The sequence below is a fragment of the Ctenocephalides felis genome, unplaced genomic scaffold (assembly GCF_003426905.1).
Source record: "Ctenocephalides felis isolate EL2017-DRISC unplaced genomic scaffold, ASM342690v1 CF-g0.4_SCAFFOLD_00980, whole genome shotgun sequence".
Classification (NCBI taxonomy): Eukaryota; Metazoa; Arthropoda; class Insecta; order Siphonaptera; family Pulicidae; genus Ctenocephalides; species Ctenocephalides felis.
Window position 1 is genome coordinate 78,801 of NW_020537134.1, and position 16,202 is coordinate 95,002.

General features: G+C 29.1%; 2 protein-coding genes across 2 annotated transcripts in view; one reads left to right on the plus strand and one right to left on the minus strand.

The window, feature by feature from the left end:
• LOC113365396 overlaps positions 1-12,437 on the minus strand; it is a gene marked incomplete in the record, with an annotated part of 39,860 nt that extends 27,423 nt beyond the window's left edge. Inside the window, 1 exon segment of the mRNA XM_026606967.1 lies at positions 12,166-12,437. Within this exon segment, the coding sequence (XP_026462752.1) occupies positions 12,166-12,385 (220 nt within the window).
• On the plus strand, positions 5,615-7,745 carry LOC113365395. Its single transcript, XM_026606966.1, has 2 exons — positions 5,615-5,757; positions 5,821-7,745. The coding sequence occupies exons 1-2, from the start codon at positions 5,724-5,726 to the stop codon at positions 7,608-7,610; spliced, it is 1,824 nt and encodes a 607-aa protein (XP_026462751.1). The 5' UTR covers positions 5,615-5,723; the 3' UTR covers positions 7,611-7,745.
• Positions 12,438-16,202: the final 3,765 nt, after the last annotated feature.

A 16,202-nucleotide genomic window follows, 5' to 3' on the forward strand; every position in this document is an offset into this window, starting at 1 on the left:
TTTTGAAGTAAAACTTCTTTGGATTCTTTTACTAAAAATGCGATACAAGTGTATATATTTGACAAAACTAGATTCAATTATAAAGTTTGAATTCTATTCAAAAAGTCCTTTCAAATGATACCCCACATGTCATAAAACAAAAATGTTTAACTTTTGAAGTGAAACTTCTTTAGACTCCTTTACTACAAATGCAATAAATTTGTATATTTTTGACAATCTACCTTAATTTTTTTGTTAATTGCGGTATTTGATACAAAACTTTCATGTCTCACACGCTCTAATATCTTTTAAAATAAAATTTAGCAGTTTAATTTTTTTTTTAAATATATGGTAGTATTTATCATGTTGTTACTTATATCTTCATTTTTCCATAAAAATCATGTTCTACTCATCGAGACCTTTCAAATGATACCCCACAATCAATAAAAGATGCAACATAATTTTTTGAAGTAAAACTTCATTATACTTCACATATTTTTTTTGACAATTGTTACAATTTTATATGATATTCAAATTCTAGACACCGAAGTATTTCAAACAAGACCCCACATTCCACATAAAACCTAAACAAATTTTTTTGAAGTAAAACTTCTCTAGTCAGCAACATCTAACCACTAAATTATCCCTTTTCCAGATAGCTCTGGTGGTTTCGATAACATCACTGGCCTACTCCTTACCTCAGAGGGGCAAATTTCAACCCTTGGGAGCCCCTGCACCACAACAGGCGTTCAATCCAGGGAAACAAATTCCGATTCTGAAATATGCCTTTGTGCCTAAACCTGACGGATCTTATAATTACAAGTAAGTAAACAAAGGTGAAGTGAAACTTCGTAAGGTCGCAATAGAAACAGGAAAGGGTAGAAATTGATTTAGCAGTTGTTCGTCGATTAATAGAAGAATCAGAAGTTGCTGGTCGAATAGAAAGCTCAGCAGTGGTGCACTCATGGAAGCCTTAACATTTTCACAATCTTCTTCGCTGATATTGCTGGTATGTGTCATCAGCAATTTCCATAAAATTGTCGATATTTAAGCTCACCTTCGGGATTTTCTTTGATCTCTCCACCTTATATTCTTGGTGGTACTCTGTAAGTGTCCTCCTAGAAGATCCAGCAGTCATTGGTCAATTAATAGAAGACTCAGCAGTTGTAATTTGGTCTACTAAATTGGATTGATGAGTACCTTGTCATGTTCACGCGCTGGGTACACTTTCTGGTATTCTGCTGCAGATTTTCTTATTTCCCTAGAATTCTTGTTGGTACTCTGCAGGTGTCCCTCAAAAAGATCCAGCAGTTATTAGTCAAAATAGAAGACTCAGCAGTTGTTACTTTGCTCCTAGTTCTATATTCTCGGTTATATTCTGCACGTGTCCTCATAGAAGATCCAACAGTCATTGGCCAATTAATAGAAGACTCAGCAATTGTAATTTGGTCTACTAAATTGGATTGACGAGTACCTTGTCATGTTTGGTTTTTTTACGTGCTAGGTACACTTTCTGGTATTCTGCTACAGATTTTCTTATTTTCCTAGAATTCTTGGTGGTACTCTGCAGATGTCCTTCCAAAAGATCCAGCAGTTATTATTAGTCGATTAATAGAAGACTCAGAAGCTGTTACTTTGCTCCTATCTCCATATTCTCGGTTATATTCTAGCTAGGTATCCTTCTAGAAGATCCAGAAATCATTGGTCAATTAATAGAAGACTCAGCAGTTGCTACTTGGTCCACTACCCTCTATCGATGTTGATGGAATTGTGGTTAGCAGATCAATAAATACCTTGTCATGTTTGGCTTTTTACCGTGCTGGGTAGACTTTCTGGTATTTGGTTGCTGATTTCCTTGTTTGCTTAGAAAGACCACCCACCACTAGTTCCTTCCAACAACTCTTTTTCTTTTTCTTGTTCTGCTTCCTTCTCTGTGATCATGATAATGTTCTGCTGTTGTGCATTTTGGATGTCTTACGTTTGGGACCAATAACTAATAACCATTCAAGATCCTAAAGCAGTAGGGTTTACTCATAAAATGCAATAGAAAAAGTCAAATATACTAGAAATCAATTATAACCTCAAAATATACTTCAAGACATAACCTCAAAATGTATTTTCCAGTTATGAGACCGGTAACAGCATTCAAGTGGAGGAACAGGGATTTTTAAAAAATGCAGGAAACAAAGACAACGAGGCTCAAGTGAGTAAGATTTAATAGCTCATTAACAGTAAAACCCCGTTAAGACGATTGTATGCGAGAAAGTGTATTAGGCGAAATAGGACATTGATCAAATTGTAGACACCGGCGTAAAGTAGCGTATTATGCGAGAAATCGAATAAAGCACAATTGGCTTAACAGGGTTCTACTGCATATTCTTAAATGTGATAGATTACATCAACTCCAATTTTGCACTTTTTTGCTAATTGTAAAGAAAAGGCTCTGCTGATCATCTTGCAAAACTGATCAATGCGAGTCCTTGTCAAACATCGATTATCTTTCAAATTTATAAAATCAGTATAGACGTTTTTGCGAAAACGTCAAAGAAAGGTCGAATTTAGCTCAACTACACTTCTTTAAATTCTGGTGTCAACCTATTCAGAATGACTTGATACATGAAGTTTGTAAGTCGGATTTTCTGATGAAAACTTAATTTAATTTTTTTTTGAGGTTATGCAAGGCTCTTACTCCTTCACCGGCCCTGACAACATAGTCTACACAATCCACTACATAGCTGACGAAAACGGATTTCAGGCTCAGGGGGCCCACATTCCTACCGAAGCACCCGCCAAGGCAGCCCCGGGAGGCCCCGCCAAAAAATTCTTTTAATAAATAATAGATGAAATATATGATATAATATTATATACAAATAGAAATATTAATCGTGCATTAATTTTGTGATCTAAATAAATAAAGAAATATAATATATTGTAATTATTTATTCATTGTTTATGTAATTTGTCATTTTGCTATGAGAATTGTATTCTAGTCCTCGAGACCTTTCAAATGATACCCCACAAGCTATATAAACTACTACCAAGTTTTTTTGGAGTAAAACTTCTTTAGGCTCAACTTAGTAAAAATATGCAAATTGACTATTTGTTAAACTGATCAAATCAAATTTACACTTCAGATTTGTATTGTGCTCCCCGAGATTTTTTAAATAATATGACACATGCTAAAAATTAAATAAAAAACAATTATTAAAATAGTAAAAAATGTAAAGTTTTATTAAAAAGATATGTGAAATTCAAAGAAACAATTGAATAATCATATTCTACACAAAAAAACCTTTCATACGATACCCCACATGCCGTAAAAACACAACCTAAATTTTTTGAAGTAAAACTTCTTTAGACTCGTTTACTATAAAAGCAATAAAAGTGTATATTTTAGACAAATTTCTTGAATTATCCTTATTGCAATACACTTCTTTTTAAAAAATCATTAATTTCTGATAAAAATTTATGATGGAGTTAATGAAAATATATTAATGAAAACGTTTAAAAATATTTTAGAATTCAAAAAATTATTTAAATATTCATATTCTGTTCAAAAAAACCTTTCATACGATACCCCACAAGCCGTATAAACTTAATCGAATTTTTTTGAAGTAAATCTTCTTTAGACTCGTTTGGAGTAATTGAAGATATATTAACGAAGCACTTTAAAAAAATGTAGAATTTAAAAACAAAATTTAAATATTCATATTCTACTCAAAAAAACCTTTCATACGATACCCCACATGCCGCAAAAACCTAATCAAAATTTTTTTAAGTAAAACTTCTTTAGACTCGTTTAATTAATGAAGCTCTATAAAAATACTGTGGAATTCAAAAAATTATTTAAATATTCATATTCCATTCAAAAAAAACCTTTCATACTACACCCCACATGACGTATAAACTTAATCAAAATTTTTAAGTAAAACTTCTTTAGACTCGTTTAATTAATGGAGCTCTATAAAAATATTGTAGAATTCTAAATATTATTATATTTAAAAGGACCTTTCATACGATACCCCACATGCTGTATAAACACAATCTAAATTTTTTGAAGTAAAACTTCTGTAGGCTCCTTTACTATAAATGCAATAAAAGTGTATATTTTAGACCAATTTCTATTTTTTCCTCATTAGAACACAATTTGTTTAAAAGATAAAAAAAATTATGATGCAATTAGTAAAAATATATTAATTTTTGTGTGAAATTAATGAAAAAATATTAACTTTGAAAATATTTTATAATTAATTTTTTTAACTAAATTTTCATATTCCAATCAAAAAAACCTTTCATACGACACCCCACATGCCGCAAAAACACAATCTTAATTTTTGAAGTAAAACTTCTTTAGACTTGTAATCTATAAATGCAACAAAAGTATAGAAAATAATCTTCAAAAATATTTCAAAATCCAAAAAAAATATTCAATATTTATATTCTAGTTGAAAAAACCTTTCATACGATACCCCACATACCATAAATACACAACCTAAATTTTTTGAAGTAAAACTTCTTTATACTCGTTTACTATAAATGCAATAAAAGTGTATGTATTAGACAAATTTCTTCAATTTTCAAAACCTCTCATACGACACCCCACACGCAGAAAAAACGTATTCTAAAATTTTGAAGTAAAACTTTTTTAGACACGTTTACTGTAAATGCAAAAAAGTCTATGTTTTAGAAATTTTTTTTAAATTTCCTTATTAAATATCATTACTCGTAATAAAAATTCACGATGAGATTATTGAAAACATATTAATAAAACTCTTTAAAAAAATGTAGAATTTTAAAAAGTCCTTTATTTAATATTTTGTTAATAATAAATAGAATTCAAGAAAGTATGTAAATATTCATTCATTCTATTAAAAAAAAAACCTTGCACATGACACCCGTGAAAAGACATTCTAAATTTTGAAGTAAAACTTCTTTAGGCCTTTAAGCATTAAATGCAACAGTAGTATTGAAAATATATTATTAATGAAGCTCTTTAAAATTTAGAATCCAAAAAAATATTTAAATAATCATATTCTACTCAAAAAAAACCTTTCATGCGATACCCTACATGCCGCAAAAACATAATTTAAAATTTGAAGTAAAACTTCTTCAGACTCGTTTCCTGTAAATGCAAAAAAGAGTATATTTTAAACAATTTTTTTATAATTTTCTTATTAAATATCATTTCTTGTTAATAAAAATTTACGATGATATTATTGAAAATATATTAATAAAGCTATTTAAAAATAATATTGGATTTAAAAAAGTCCTTTATTTAATATTTTGTAAAAATAAATAAAATTCACAAAAATATTTAAATATTCATATTCCATTCAAAAAAGCCTTTCATACGATACCCCACATGCCCCTAAAACACAATCTAAATTTTTTTAAGTAAAACTTCTTTAGACTCGTTTTCTGCAAATGCAAAAAACAGTATATCTTAGAATTTTTTTAAAATTTCCTTATTAAATATCATTACTTAAAAATATAATTATAAAGCTCTTTAAATTACACAAACATTTTTAAATTTTTGAAAAAACCGCCAAAATTTTCATCAACTGCGACAACCCTAGCAGTTGACAACCAAATCGGCGCTAGAACTTATTTTTAATTTAACAAATTGAAAATAAGTTGTAACGCAAATAGTTAAGTATAAATATACAAAATTCAAATAAAATGTAAGATTTTAAATTGATAATATTTAAATTATTAAATAAAAAATTGTTTAAGTCAAATCATCAATGGACGATTGTCAAAATCCAGAAGGACATGAAGGTAAGACAGACAAAAATAAATGTCAAATTTTATATTATAAGTTTATGGTGATTTCAATTTTAGACGAAGTCTCTGACCATAATAACAATGCTGAAAATGATAAAGATGGTGTAGAAAATCCAGGAGTGTATTTAATTGAAGTAACACGAGAAACAATTGGAATATATGATGATGAAGTCCCCTTATCCGAGCAAGCTTCTGCACCCAAAAACAATCTTGCAGGAGAAATATCTGATGATGGTGTCCCTTTATCCTTGCAAAGAACTCCTGCAATCAAAAAAAGACACCTGGTGGAAATGTCTGATGACAAAGTTCCTTTATCCCTGGCATCCAAAAACAAACCCATATCCCAAACGTCTGATGACCATAATAACAATGCTGACAATGATAAAGATGGTCCAGAAAGTCCAGGGGTGTATTTAATTGAAGTAGAGCTAGAAACAATTGTAATATCTGATGATGAAGAACCCTTATCCGAGCAAGCTTCTACACCCAAAAACAATCTTGCAGGAGAAATATCTGATAATGGTGTCCCTTTATCCTTGCAAAGAACTCCTGCATCCAAAAAAAGACACATGGTGGAAATGTCTGATGACAAAATTCCTTTATCCCTGGCATCCAAAAACAATCCCATATCCCGAATGTCTGATGACCATAATAACAATGCTGAAAATGATAAAGATGGTCCAGAAAGTCCAGGGGTTTATTCAATTGAAGTAAAACGAGAAACAATTGAAATAGCAGATGATGCAGTCCCCTTATCCAAGCAAGCTTCTGCACCCAAAAACAATCTTGCAGGGAAAATATCTGATGATGTTGTCCCTTTATCCTTGCGAAGAACTCCTGCATCCAAAAAAAGGCACCTGGTGGAAATGTCTGATGACAAAGTTCCTTTATCTCTGGCATCCAAAAACAGTCCCATATCCCAAATGTCTGATGACCATAATAACAATGCTGAAAATGATAAAGATGGTCCAGAAAGTCCAGGGGTGTATTCAATTGAAGTAAAACGAGAAACAATTGAAATAGCAGATGATGCAGTCCCCTTATCCAAGCAAGCTTCTGCACCCAAAAACAATCTTGCAGGGAAAATATCTGATGATGTTGTCCCTTTATCCTTGCGAAGAACTCCTGCATCCAAAAAAAGGCACCTGGTGGAAATGTCTGATGACAAAGTTCCTTTATCTCTGGCATCCAAAAACAGTCCCATATCCCAAATGTCTGATGACCATAATAACAATGCTGAAAATGATAAAGATGGTCCAGAAAGTCCAGGGGTGTATTCAATTGAAGTAAAACGAGAAACAATTGAAATAGCAGATGATGCAGTCCCCTTATCCAAGCAAGCTTCTGCACCCAAAAACAATCTTGCAGGGAAAATATCTGATGATTTATCCTTGCGAAGAACTCCTGCATCCAAAAAAAGGCACCTGGTGGAAATGTCTGATGACAAAGTTCCTTTATCTCTGGCATCCAAAAACAATCCCATATCCCAAATGTCTGATGACCATAATAACAATGCTGAAAATGATAAAGATGGTCCAGAAAGTCCAGGGATGTATTCAATTGAAGTAAAACGAGAAACAATTGAAATATCTGGTGATGAAGTCCACTTATCCGAGCAAGCTTCTGCACCCAAAAAGAATCTTGCAGGAGAAATATCTGATGATGGTGTCCCTTTATCCTCGCAAAGAACTCCTGCATCCAAAAAAAACACCTGGTGGAAATGTCTGATGACAAAGTTCCTTTATCCCTGGCATCAAAAAACAAACCCATATCCCAAACGTCTGATGACCATAATAACAATGCTGAAAATGATAAAGATGGTCCAGAAAGTCCAGGGGTGTATTTAATTGAAGTAGAGCTAGAAACAATTGTAATATCTGATGATGAAGAACCCTTATCCGAGCAAGCTTCTGCACCTAAAAACAATCTTGCGAGGAAAATATCTGATGATGTTGTCCCTTTATCCTTGCGAAGAGCTCCTGCATCCAAAAAAAGACACCTGGTGGAAATGTCTGATGACAAAGTTCCTTTATCCCTGGCATCCAAAAACAATCCCATATCCCAAATGTCTGATGACCATAATAACAATGCTGAAAATGATAAAGATGGTCCAGAAAGTCCAGGGGTGTATTTAATTGAAGTAGAGCTAGAAACAATTGTAATATCTGATGATGAAGAACCCTTATCCGAGCAAGCTTCTGCACCTAAAAACAATCTTGCAGGGAAAATATCTGATGATGTTGTCCCTTTATCCTTGCGAAGAGCTCCTGCACCCAAAAAAAGACACCTGGTGGAAATGTCTGGTGATGGTGTTCCCTTATCCTTGCGAAGAGCTCCTGCACCCAAAAGAAGACAGCTGGTGGAAATATCTTATGACAAAGTTCCTTTATCCCTGGCACCTAAAAACAATCCCATATCCAAAATATCTAATAACAAAGTTCCTTTATCCCTGGCACCCAGAAAGAATCCCATATCCCAAATGTCTGGGAACAAAGTTCCTTTATCCCTGGCACCCAGAAAGAATCCCATATCCCAAATGTCTGGGAACAAAGTTCCTTTATCCCTGGCACCCAGAGCCAATCCCATATCCAAAATATCTTATATCGAAGCTCCCTTATCTATTACTCCTGCATCCAAAAAGAATCGCATATCCAGAATACCTAATGACAAAGTTCCTTTACCTCTTGCTCCTGCACCCAAGTACAATTTTGTATGTGACATCTGTCAAAGAGAATTCTCTTGCAGATATGATTTACGTAAACACAGATCAGGACACCGAGAGAAACTCGTATTTGAATGTGAATTCTGTCCCAAGATTTATAATTACAACTCAGCACTCAAGATGCACATTGAGCACACTCATAACAACATGGACAAGTTCAAATGTGATATTTGTCCTAAGGAATTTAATACAAAACTGGCTCTAATCTGGCACACAAGCCAACATTTGAACAACAATGCTATTTGTGATGTTTGTGAAAAAATGTTTGCTGATAAGGAGTCTTTAGAGGTGCACATGAAACTGCACAACGAGATCAAATGTACTATTTGCTACAAAGTGTTTGACACCGAGGGAGAACTATCCAATCATGCCAGGATACATGAGTTTATTCCCACAATGCCTGAAGACGGTAGCAGACCTCAATGCTTGATTTGTGGTAAAGTCTATCTCCGGCCTTCGAGTTTGAAGGCTCACATGTCCAAACACAATGGGCCTTTCGAATGCAAAATCTGTCATGTTGTGTATGACGTGGAATTGAGACTGCAATGGCACATGAAACGAAATCATAAAGGTTATTATCAGTGCAAGATTTGTGAGAAAGGTTATATTACTTTTACTGGGCTCGAGAATCATATGAGGTGGCATAGAGGGACTTTGGTTTATAAGTGCTCGATATGCAATGTGAAGTTTATGAGAAAAAGGTTCCTGATAGAACATCGTAGAAAGCATTACAGTCAAATAAAAAATGGTTATGCAGGTGTTAAGCATGAAAAATTATAAAATTTGACGATAGTTTCATAGAAAATTATACTAATAAAATAATGCAAAGATGTTTAAAAAGAAATTTAATTGATATCAAAAAGGTAAATAAACCAACAAATGTGACTCGAGCACAAATCAATCATCTTCGAGCTCATTAGTCTCTCAAAAATCAATTAATGATTGATGAACTTAAATCTAAATTATATTATTTGTTATCAACTTAAATTAAATTAAGAAACAAAATTAATTTTTATACCTGGAGTATAATTTAAAATTATGATATGTTCTTTTATTTATTAAAGAACAACAAACAAGATTAAAGAAAAAAAATAATTTTTAATATATTTCATTGAAGTATAATTTAAAAATCTGATTTTTTGTATATTTAAATTTATTATGTGTATTATGTTCATGGCCAAGTTGAAATTAATAAATATTTTCACCCATTGTCTTTGTATTTCAAGCCAAAAAATTATTTATATAAAGTTTTGTTTAAAAAAGTATGAAAAATCGCAACTTTATTTCAATATTTGTATTCTACATCTCAAGACCTTTCAAATGATACCCCACATGCCAGAAAGCCCATATTGAATTATTTGAAGTAAAACTTCTACATACACGCCTAGTAATTTTTTGTTTTTATACATTCGCCTACATATATTTCAAATTTATTATATTATATTCATGGTCAAGTTTGAATTAATAAATATTTTCACCCATTGTCTTTGTATTTCAGATCAAAAAATTAATAACATAAAGTTTTGTTCAAAAAAGTATAAAAAACCACAACTTTATTTCAATATTTGTATTCTACACCTCAAGACCTTTCAAATGATACCCCACATATTAAATTATTTGAAGTAAAACTTCTATAGACTCGCCTATTAAGACTTTTACTTATGAACATTCGCCTACTTATATTTCAAATTTCAAAACTTTAAAAACAAAGTTTTGTTCAAAAAAGTTTAGGAAATAAAAACTTTATCTCAATATTTGTATTCTACTCCTTAAGACCTTTTAAATGATACCCCACATGCCTAAAAGCACATATTAAATTATTTGAAGTAAAACTTCTATAGGCTTGCCTACTAAAATTTTTACTTCTATAAATTCGCCTACTTATATTCTTCAAAAATGCAATAAATATAAATATTTCTAACAACTAATTAAAATTATTATTTTAATTTAACTTATTAAAAATTACATAGTAAGTTTTAGTATTAGATACGGAAATTAGTAGGACTTAAAAGGTAGGACCATATATTAGCAAATAGAAAAATATGCTAATATTTATAATTATAATTTTCTTTTTCTTTATAAAAATCGTATTCTACTCCTTGAGACCTTTCAAACGATACCCTACAAGCCATATAACTACTACCAAGTTTTTTTTAAGTAAAACTTCTTTAGGCTTGACTTAAGAAATTTAAAATCCGAGAAACTTCTTACATATTTACAATAATCAGCATACAGTGTTGGATAAAAAATAAGTAATCTTATACAAAGTATGACTCAAAAATCAAATATTTTATTATACATTATAATAAAATTGAAAATTCAAATATTTTTTCCAATAAAAATATAATGATATGTATTATTTTTATATGTATGGTATCGTGTTCTGTTTTTCGAGAGCTTTCAAATGATACCCCACATGCAATAGAAGCACATTCTAAATTTTTTGAAGTAAAACTTCTTTGGATTCGTTTACTTCAAATAATTAAAGTGTATGTGTTTATATCTAATGTTACGTTTTTATTTAGAAAATCGTATTATACTCTTCAAGACCTTTCAAATGATACCCTACATGCCTTAAAAACACAATCAAAATTTTTTTAAGTAAAACTTCTTTAGATCCGTTTACTAAAATTCATAAAAGTATAAATGATAATACTAATTATCACATTTTTATATATAAAATCGTATTCTACTCCTCAAGACCTTTCAAATGATACCAGACATGCCTTAAAAACACAATCAAAATTTTTTGAAGTAAAACTTCTTTAGGTTCTTTTACTACACATTAATACTAATCATGTAAATGAGTATACTTATCACGTTTTTATTTATGAAATCATATTGTACTCTTCAAGACCTTTGAAATGATACCCGACATGCCTTAAAAACACAATCAAAATTTTTTGAAGTAAAACTTCTTTAGGTTCTTTTACTAAAAATGAATACTTATCACATAAATGAGTACATTTATCACGTTTTTATTTATAAAATCGTATTCTACTCTTCAAGACCTTTCAAACAATACCCCACATGTCATAAAAAACACATTTTAAATTTTTTGAAGTAAAACTTCTTTAGATTCATTTACTTTAAAAATAAAAGTAAGAGGACATTTACTATCAGAGCGTTAATTGATAATAAATAAAGTAAAATTCAGATTTTAGTATGAATGAGGTTTACAGAAGCATTGGAAGACAAATTTTTGGATCAATTTACCACCATTTTATCCAGAGGCTCTTTTTTGGTTGAGCAAAGCGACAACACTTACTGCAATAGATTATATAAATCATCGTCAAGTCTCTGGAAGTATAGTTCATATATAATTTAATAGTGTCTCAGGGTAATCGAAACACTAAAACCACATCGATATGGAGAGTCTTCAATGTGGGTGCTCCAAAAGATTTCCTTATTTATAAAGACTTTATATTGAATGGGTTTGTTCCTGTTAGAGAAGAATACTTGTTATAAGTTTTACCAATATGAAAATTTATCGCAGAGGGAATTTGGAGTCTTATGGCAGAAGGAGATTGGAGTCCTATCGCACAAAAAGATTTGTGGACCGCTCGCAGAAGGAGATTTGGAGTCTTAACATTTGGTGATAAAAATAGTTACTCGAATTTGACGTTTGTAAAGTCTGTTCATCTATATCATTAATTTACTACCAGAAATAAAAGACTTACCACATTCCAGTTCATAAGGGGGATCGTGCTTAATATCTTCTTCTATCGTTACTTCTGATTTTAAAAATCTATTCAAAGAAGTCTCTGGACATAATTCTTCCTCAATTTCATCTTTTTTAATATCATCATCACCATTTGTATCAATTTCTTCTACTGTATACTCAATAAGTTCTTCTTTGATTTTTGAAACACTCGGAAACAACTTTATGTCCTCACACATATTTAAATAAAAAATAACTTAAATTAACAATTAACACTTAATTTAAACAAAATTCAACGTGCTTTAATATCTATTTAGAGTTATTTTAATGTTTATTTTGCCTAAAATATGTCACTGAATTGTTAAAACATCTTGATGGAACTGTCAGGAAACTGTCAAAGACGCCATGTTGGATAAATTTTAAAAACTTTTAAATAAATCTTTTGAAATAATATTAACTTTTAAATAAATGATAAAAAAAGTATTTGAATTGAAAATGTATGTTTAATAACCTATAATTAACCTAATAAAAGTGTTGTTGCACTTTACAAATTCCATTTTATTTTTTGTATGAAATGGCGCCGTATTTGAAATTAAAATATATGCTTAAGTTCAATATAATTAAGTAAAATAATAAATTAATTAATATTAAAGTTGAATATATTTGTTTAATAATATATTGGCATAACAAAGTATTGTTGCATTTTACAAATTGAAGTTAATTTGAAATTAGAATGGCGCCATATTTGAAATTTGAATATATGCATAAGTTCAATATATTTAAGTATAAAATATTAAATTGTAAATCTAATATATTATATTAACTTCTATCTAAATGCCAATAAAAATAAATATTAAGCTGAATATGTTTGTTTAATAAAATATTGACATAACAAAGTGTTGTTGCATTTTACAAATTCCAATTAATTTGATATTAGAATGGCGCCATATTTGAAATTTGAATTAAAGTTTAATATAATTAAATATAAGATCAATATAATTAAATACAAAACTAGTGGGGTTTGTGGCATCGTGCTTTAAGGCAAATTGCTGGAACTTCCCGTACCGTAACAAAATGTTCGAGGAATATTGAATGTTTTCAAATAGATTATTATAAATATTGTAACATTTTCTAATATTTATAAGAATTATATAAACTGAATTGCAAAGTTGAAATTATTTGTTTAAAGTAAATTAGAACTATAGTCAGAATTAAAAATAAAATCTGAATTGTTTTCGATATACAAAAAATAAAAAAAAAAGTTGAAACAAAAAATTTTTTTTCCAGAATCAATTATTTTGTTAAGACAAGCAGAAAGTTTTTTGAATCAATTAAATCGGACGATTAGTTCTCTCAAAAACTGGAATTTTTTGTACATTTAGCTTGAAATGGTTGGGCCTGCCATTGCCAAAAACTTATAACAACTTCTCCCAATCATTACTAATTGAATGTTTTTAGATCATTCAAATCGGATGCTCCGTTCTCTGAAAACTCGATTTCTATTTTCTGCACTCTTTGCTCTTTATCTCCGTAACTGCTGGACCTGCCTTTGCCAAAACCTAATCAGCATATCTCCTTAACAATGGGAATCGAATGTTTTTTGAACCATTGAAATCGGTTGATCCGTGCGCCCGAAAACGTGACTGGAAATTTGTATCCATACATATATATATATACACACACACACATCCATTTTTTCTGAGGTAAGTTCTTATGCCAAAATGTTCAGAAACCTTCAAAACGTCGAGAAATGTAAAAAATTTCAATTTCGATTTTCGGCCCATTACAATAACTTACCCTATGGGAAGTTAATAATAAATTTTAAATCCAATAAATTATACTTCATATATAATTGAATATGTATGTTTAATAAATTATCATTATCATTAATTTAAAAAAGTGTTGCATGTTACAAATTGAAGTTATTTTTAAATTAAAATGGCGCCATATTTGAAAGATCAATATAACTAAATATAAAATAATAAATTGTAAATCTAATAAATTATATTTTAAATACGATTAAATATGTATATTTAATAAAATATAATTATACTTAATTAAATTAACAAATTGTTTTTGCATTTTACAAATTTCAATTATTTTTAAAATAAAATGGCGTCATATTTGAAAGTAATTTTTGTATCCGCTTTCGGTCAATTAATTTTTTCCACTGTTTTTCAATTTGTTTATAACGTAAATTATATATATAATATATACCATTATTATAAATTTAGATTCAATTGAGCCTGAAAAAAAGTTTTCATCCTCACAATAAAACTCTAATTTTTTTATTTTATTTGGAAAAGCGATTTATATTTGATTTAATATAGTTATATATTTGTATTTATATATGTACCTAGATAAATTATATATATATATATATATATAATTCCATAAATAGTTGAATGAAATTATAGCTAATTATATCATTAAAGCTGTATTGTATTTTTGTCAGTGTATGATTTCTTTTATAGCAATGTGTTTATTATAATTTTAATATTTCTATTTATATATAATATAGTGTTTATATATTAATTATATGTATATATTTATATTTATTTTACAATTTTTGGTTATAAGTTCGAAGAAACTTTTCAATATCATCTTCGAAAATAATAATAAAATTGTGGTAATTGATTGTTATAATATATATATATATATATAATATATATATATATATATATATTATATATATATATATATATATATATATATTTGTATAAACAACAATCTTTTTTGCAATATCTTATCAAAAAGTTACGAACTTTTCGAGACTAAGGTTTGTGCCATCATTTGTGTACTTTCTCATGATATCATAATTTTTGTAGGAAAACATTTTGATTGTAGTACTTGTTATCATAAATGACATTTTCAACTAAATGACAAAAAATTTACAACCTTCTAGAACTAATAAAAATATCTTAAAAAAAATTTGAACATAGTTTTTGCTTTTTTACTGAGATGTTATAGTACTTTTCTCATATAATTTTAATTATAACAAACTTTTGTGACAAAACAAGTCGATTTTAGTATTTATTATTATAAGAAATATATTTATCTATAATACAATAAAATTACAACATTCCAGAATGAAGAAAATTTTTTTAATAAGATTTTGTTGAACATGGTTTGTACATTTAATGGCACTGACGTCGTCGGGGTATTTTACTCATAAAAATATAATTATCTCAAAATTTTGTTAGAAAACATATCGATCTTAGTATTTGTTAACATAGTACCTTTTTAAGAAATTGGTAATATTATGAAATAAATAAAGATATTCTAATAATAATTAGCTGAGCATCTGGGTATCTGAAATGTAGTGGTTCTTTTCTTATATAATTTCAAAAAATTGCTAAGATAATTTTCATACCATTTCTAATTAAACATATTCGCCAATAGCTCATTTTTATAAAGTTGAAATATTTTTATTCGTTATCAATTTTACACTGATGTTAATAATAATTTTGGTCACGAAACGTTTGTAACTTCATTAAATAAATAACAGTTCCAAAATATAGAGTGTTGTATACACAAATTGATAATTAACAATCCATTACTGCAATTATATTTCAATTTGTATTATATGAATCGATTTATCTTATAAAATAATATTTTACACTATTTTGTTTCATACAGTTCTAACATAGGCCACTAGACTGCGCATCGTTTGAAACACACGAAATAAATAATTGAATTAGTAATTTCTTTTAAAAAATACTTTAAATTGATAAAATACACAAAATACCTGGTAATGTCTAAAAATTGTTAAAAAATAGGAGAAATTATGTTTGAAAAATATATATTTAAAATAGAAATAATCATAAATATGCATATTCTTAAAGTATTTAATTGTTTTAATTTAATTTTTGAGCTCAAAACAAAAGAAAAATTGTTTAAAAAAGTACAAAAAACTTCTTATTCGTCGCCAACTTGAATTCGTTTTGCGACTTACTTCATATTCGTCGCCATCTTTAATTTGTTTTGCGACTTACTTCACAATGTTGTTACAGTGAGTACCAACAGCGGCACAAAAACATTTTACAACCACAAAAA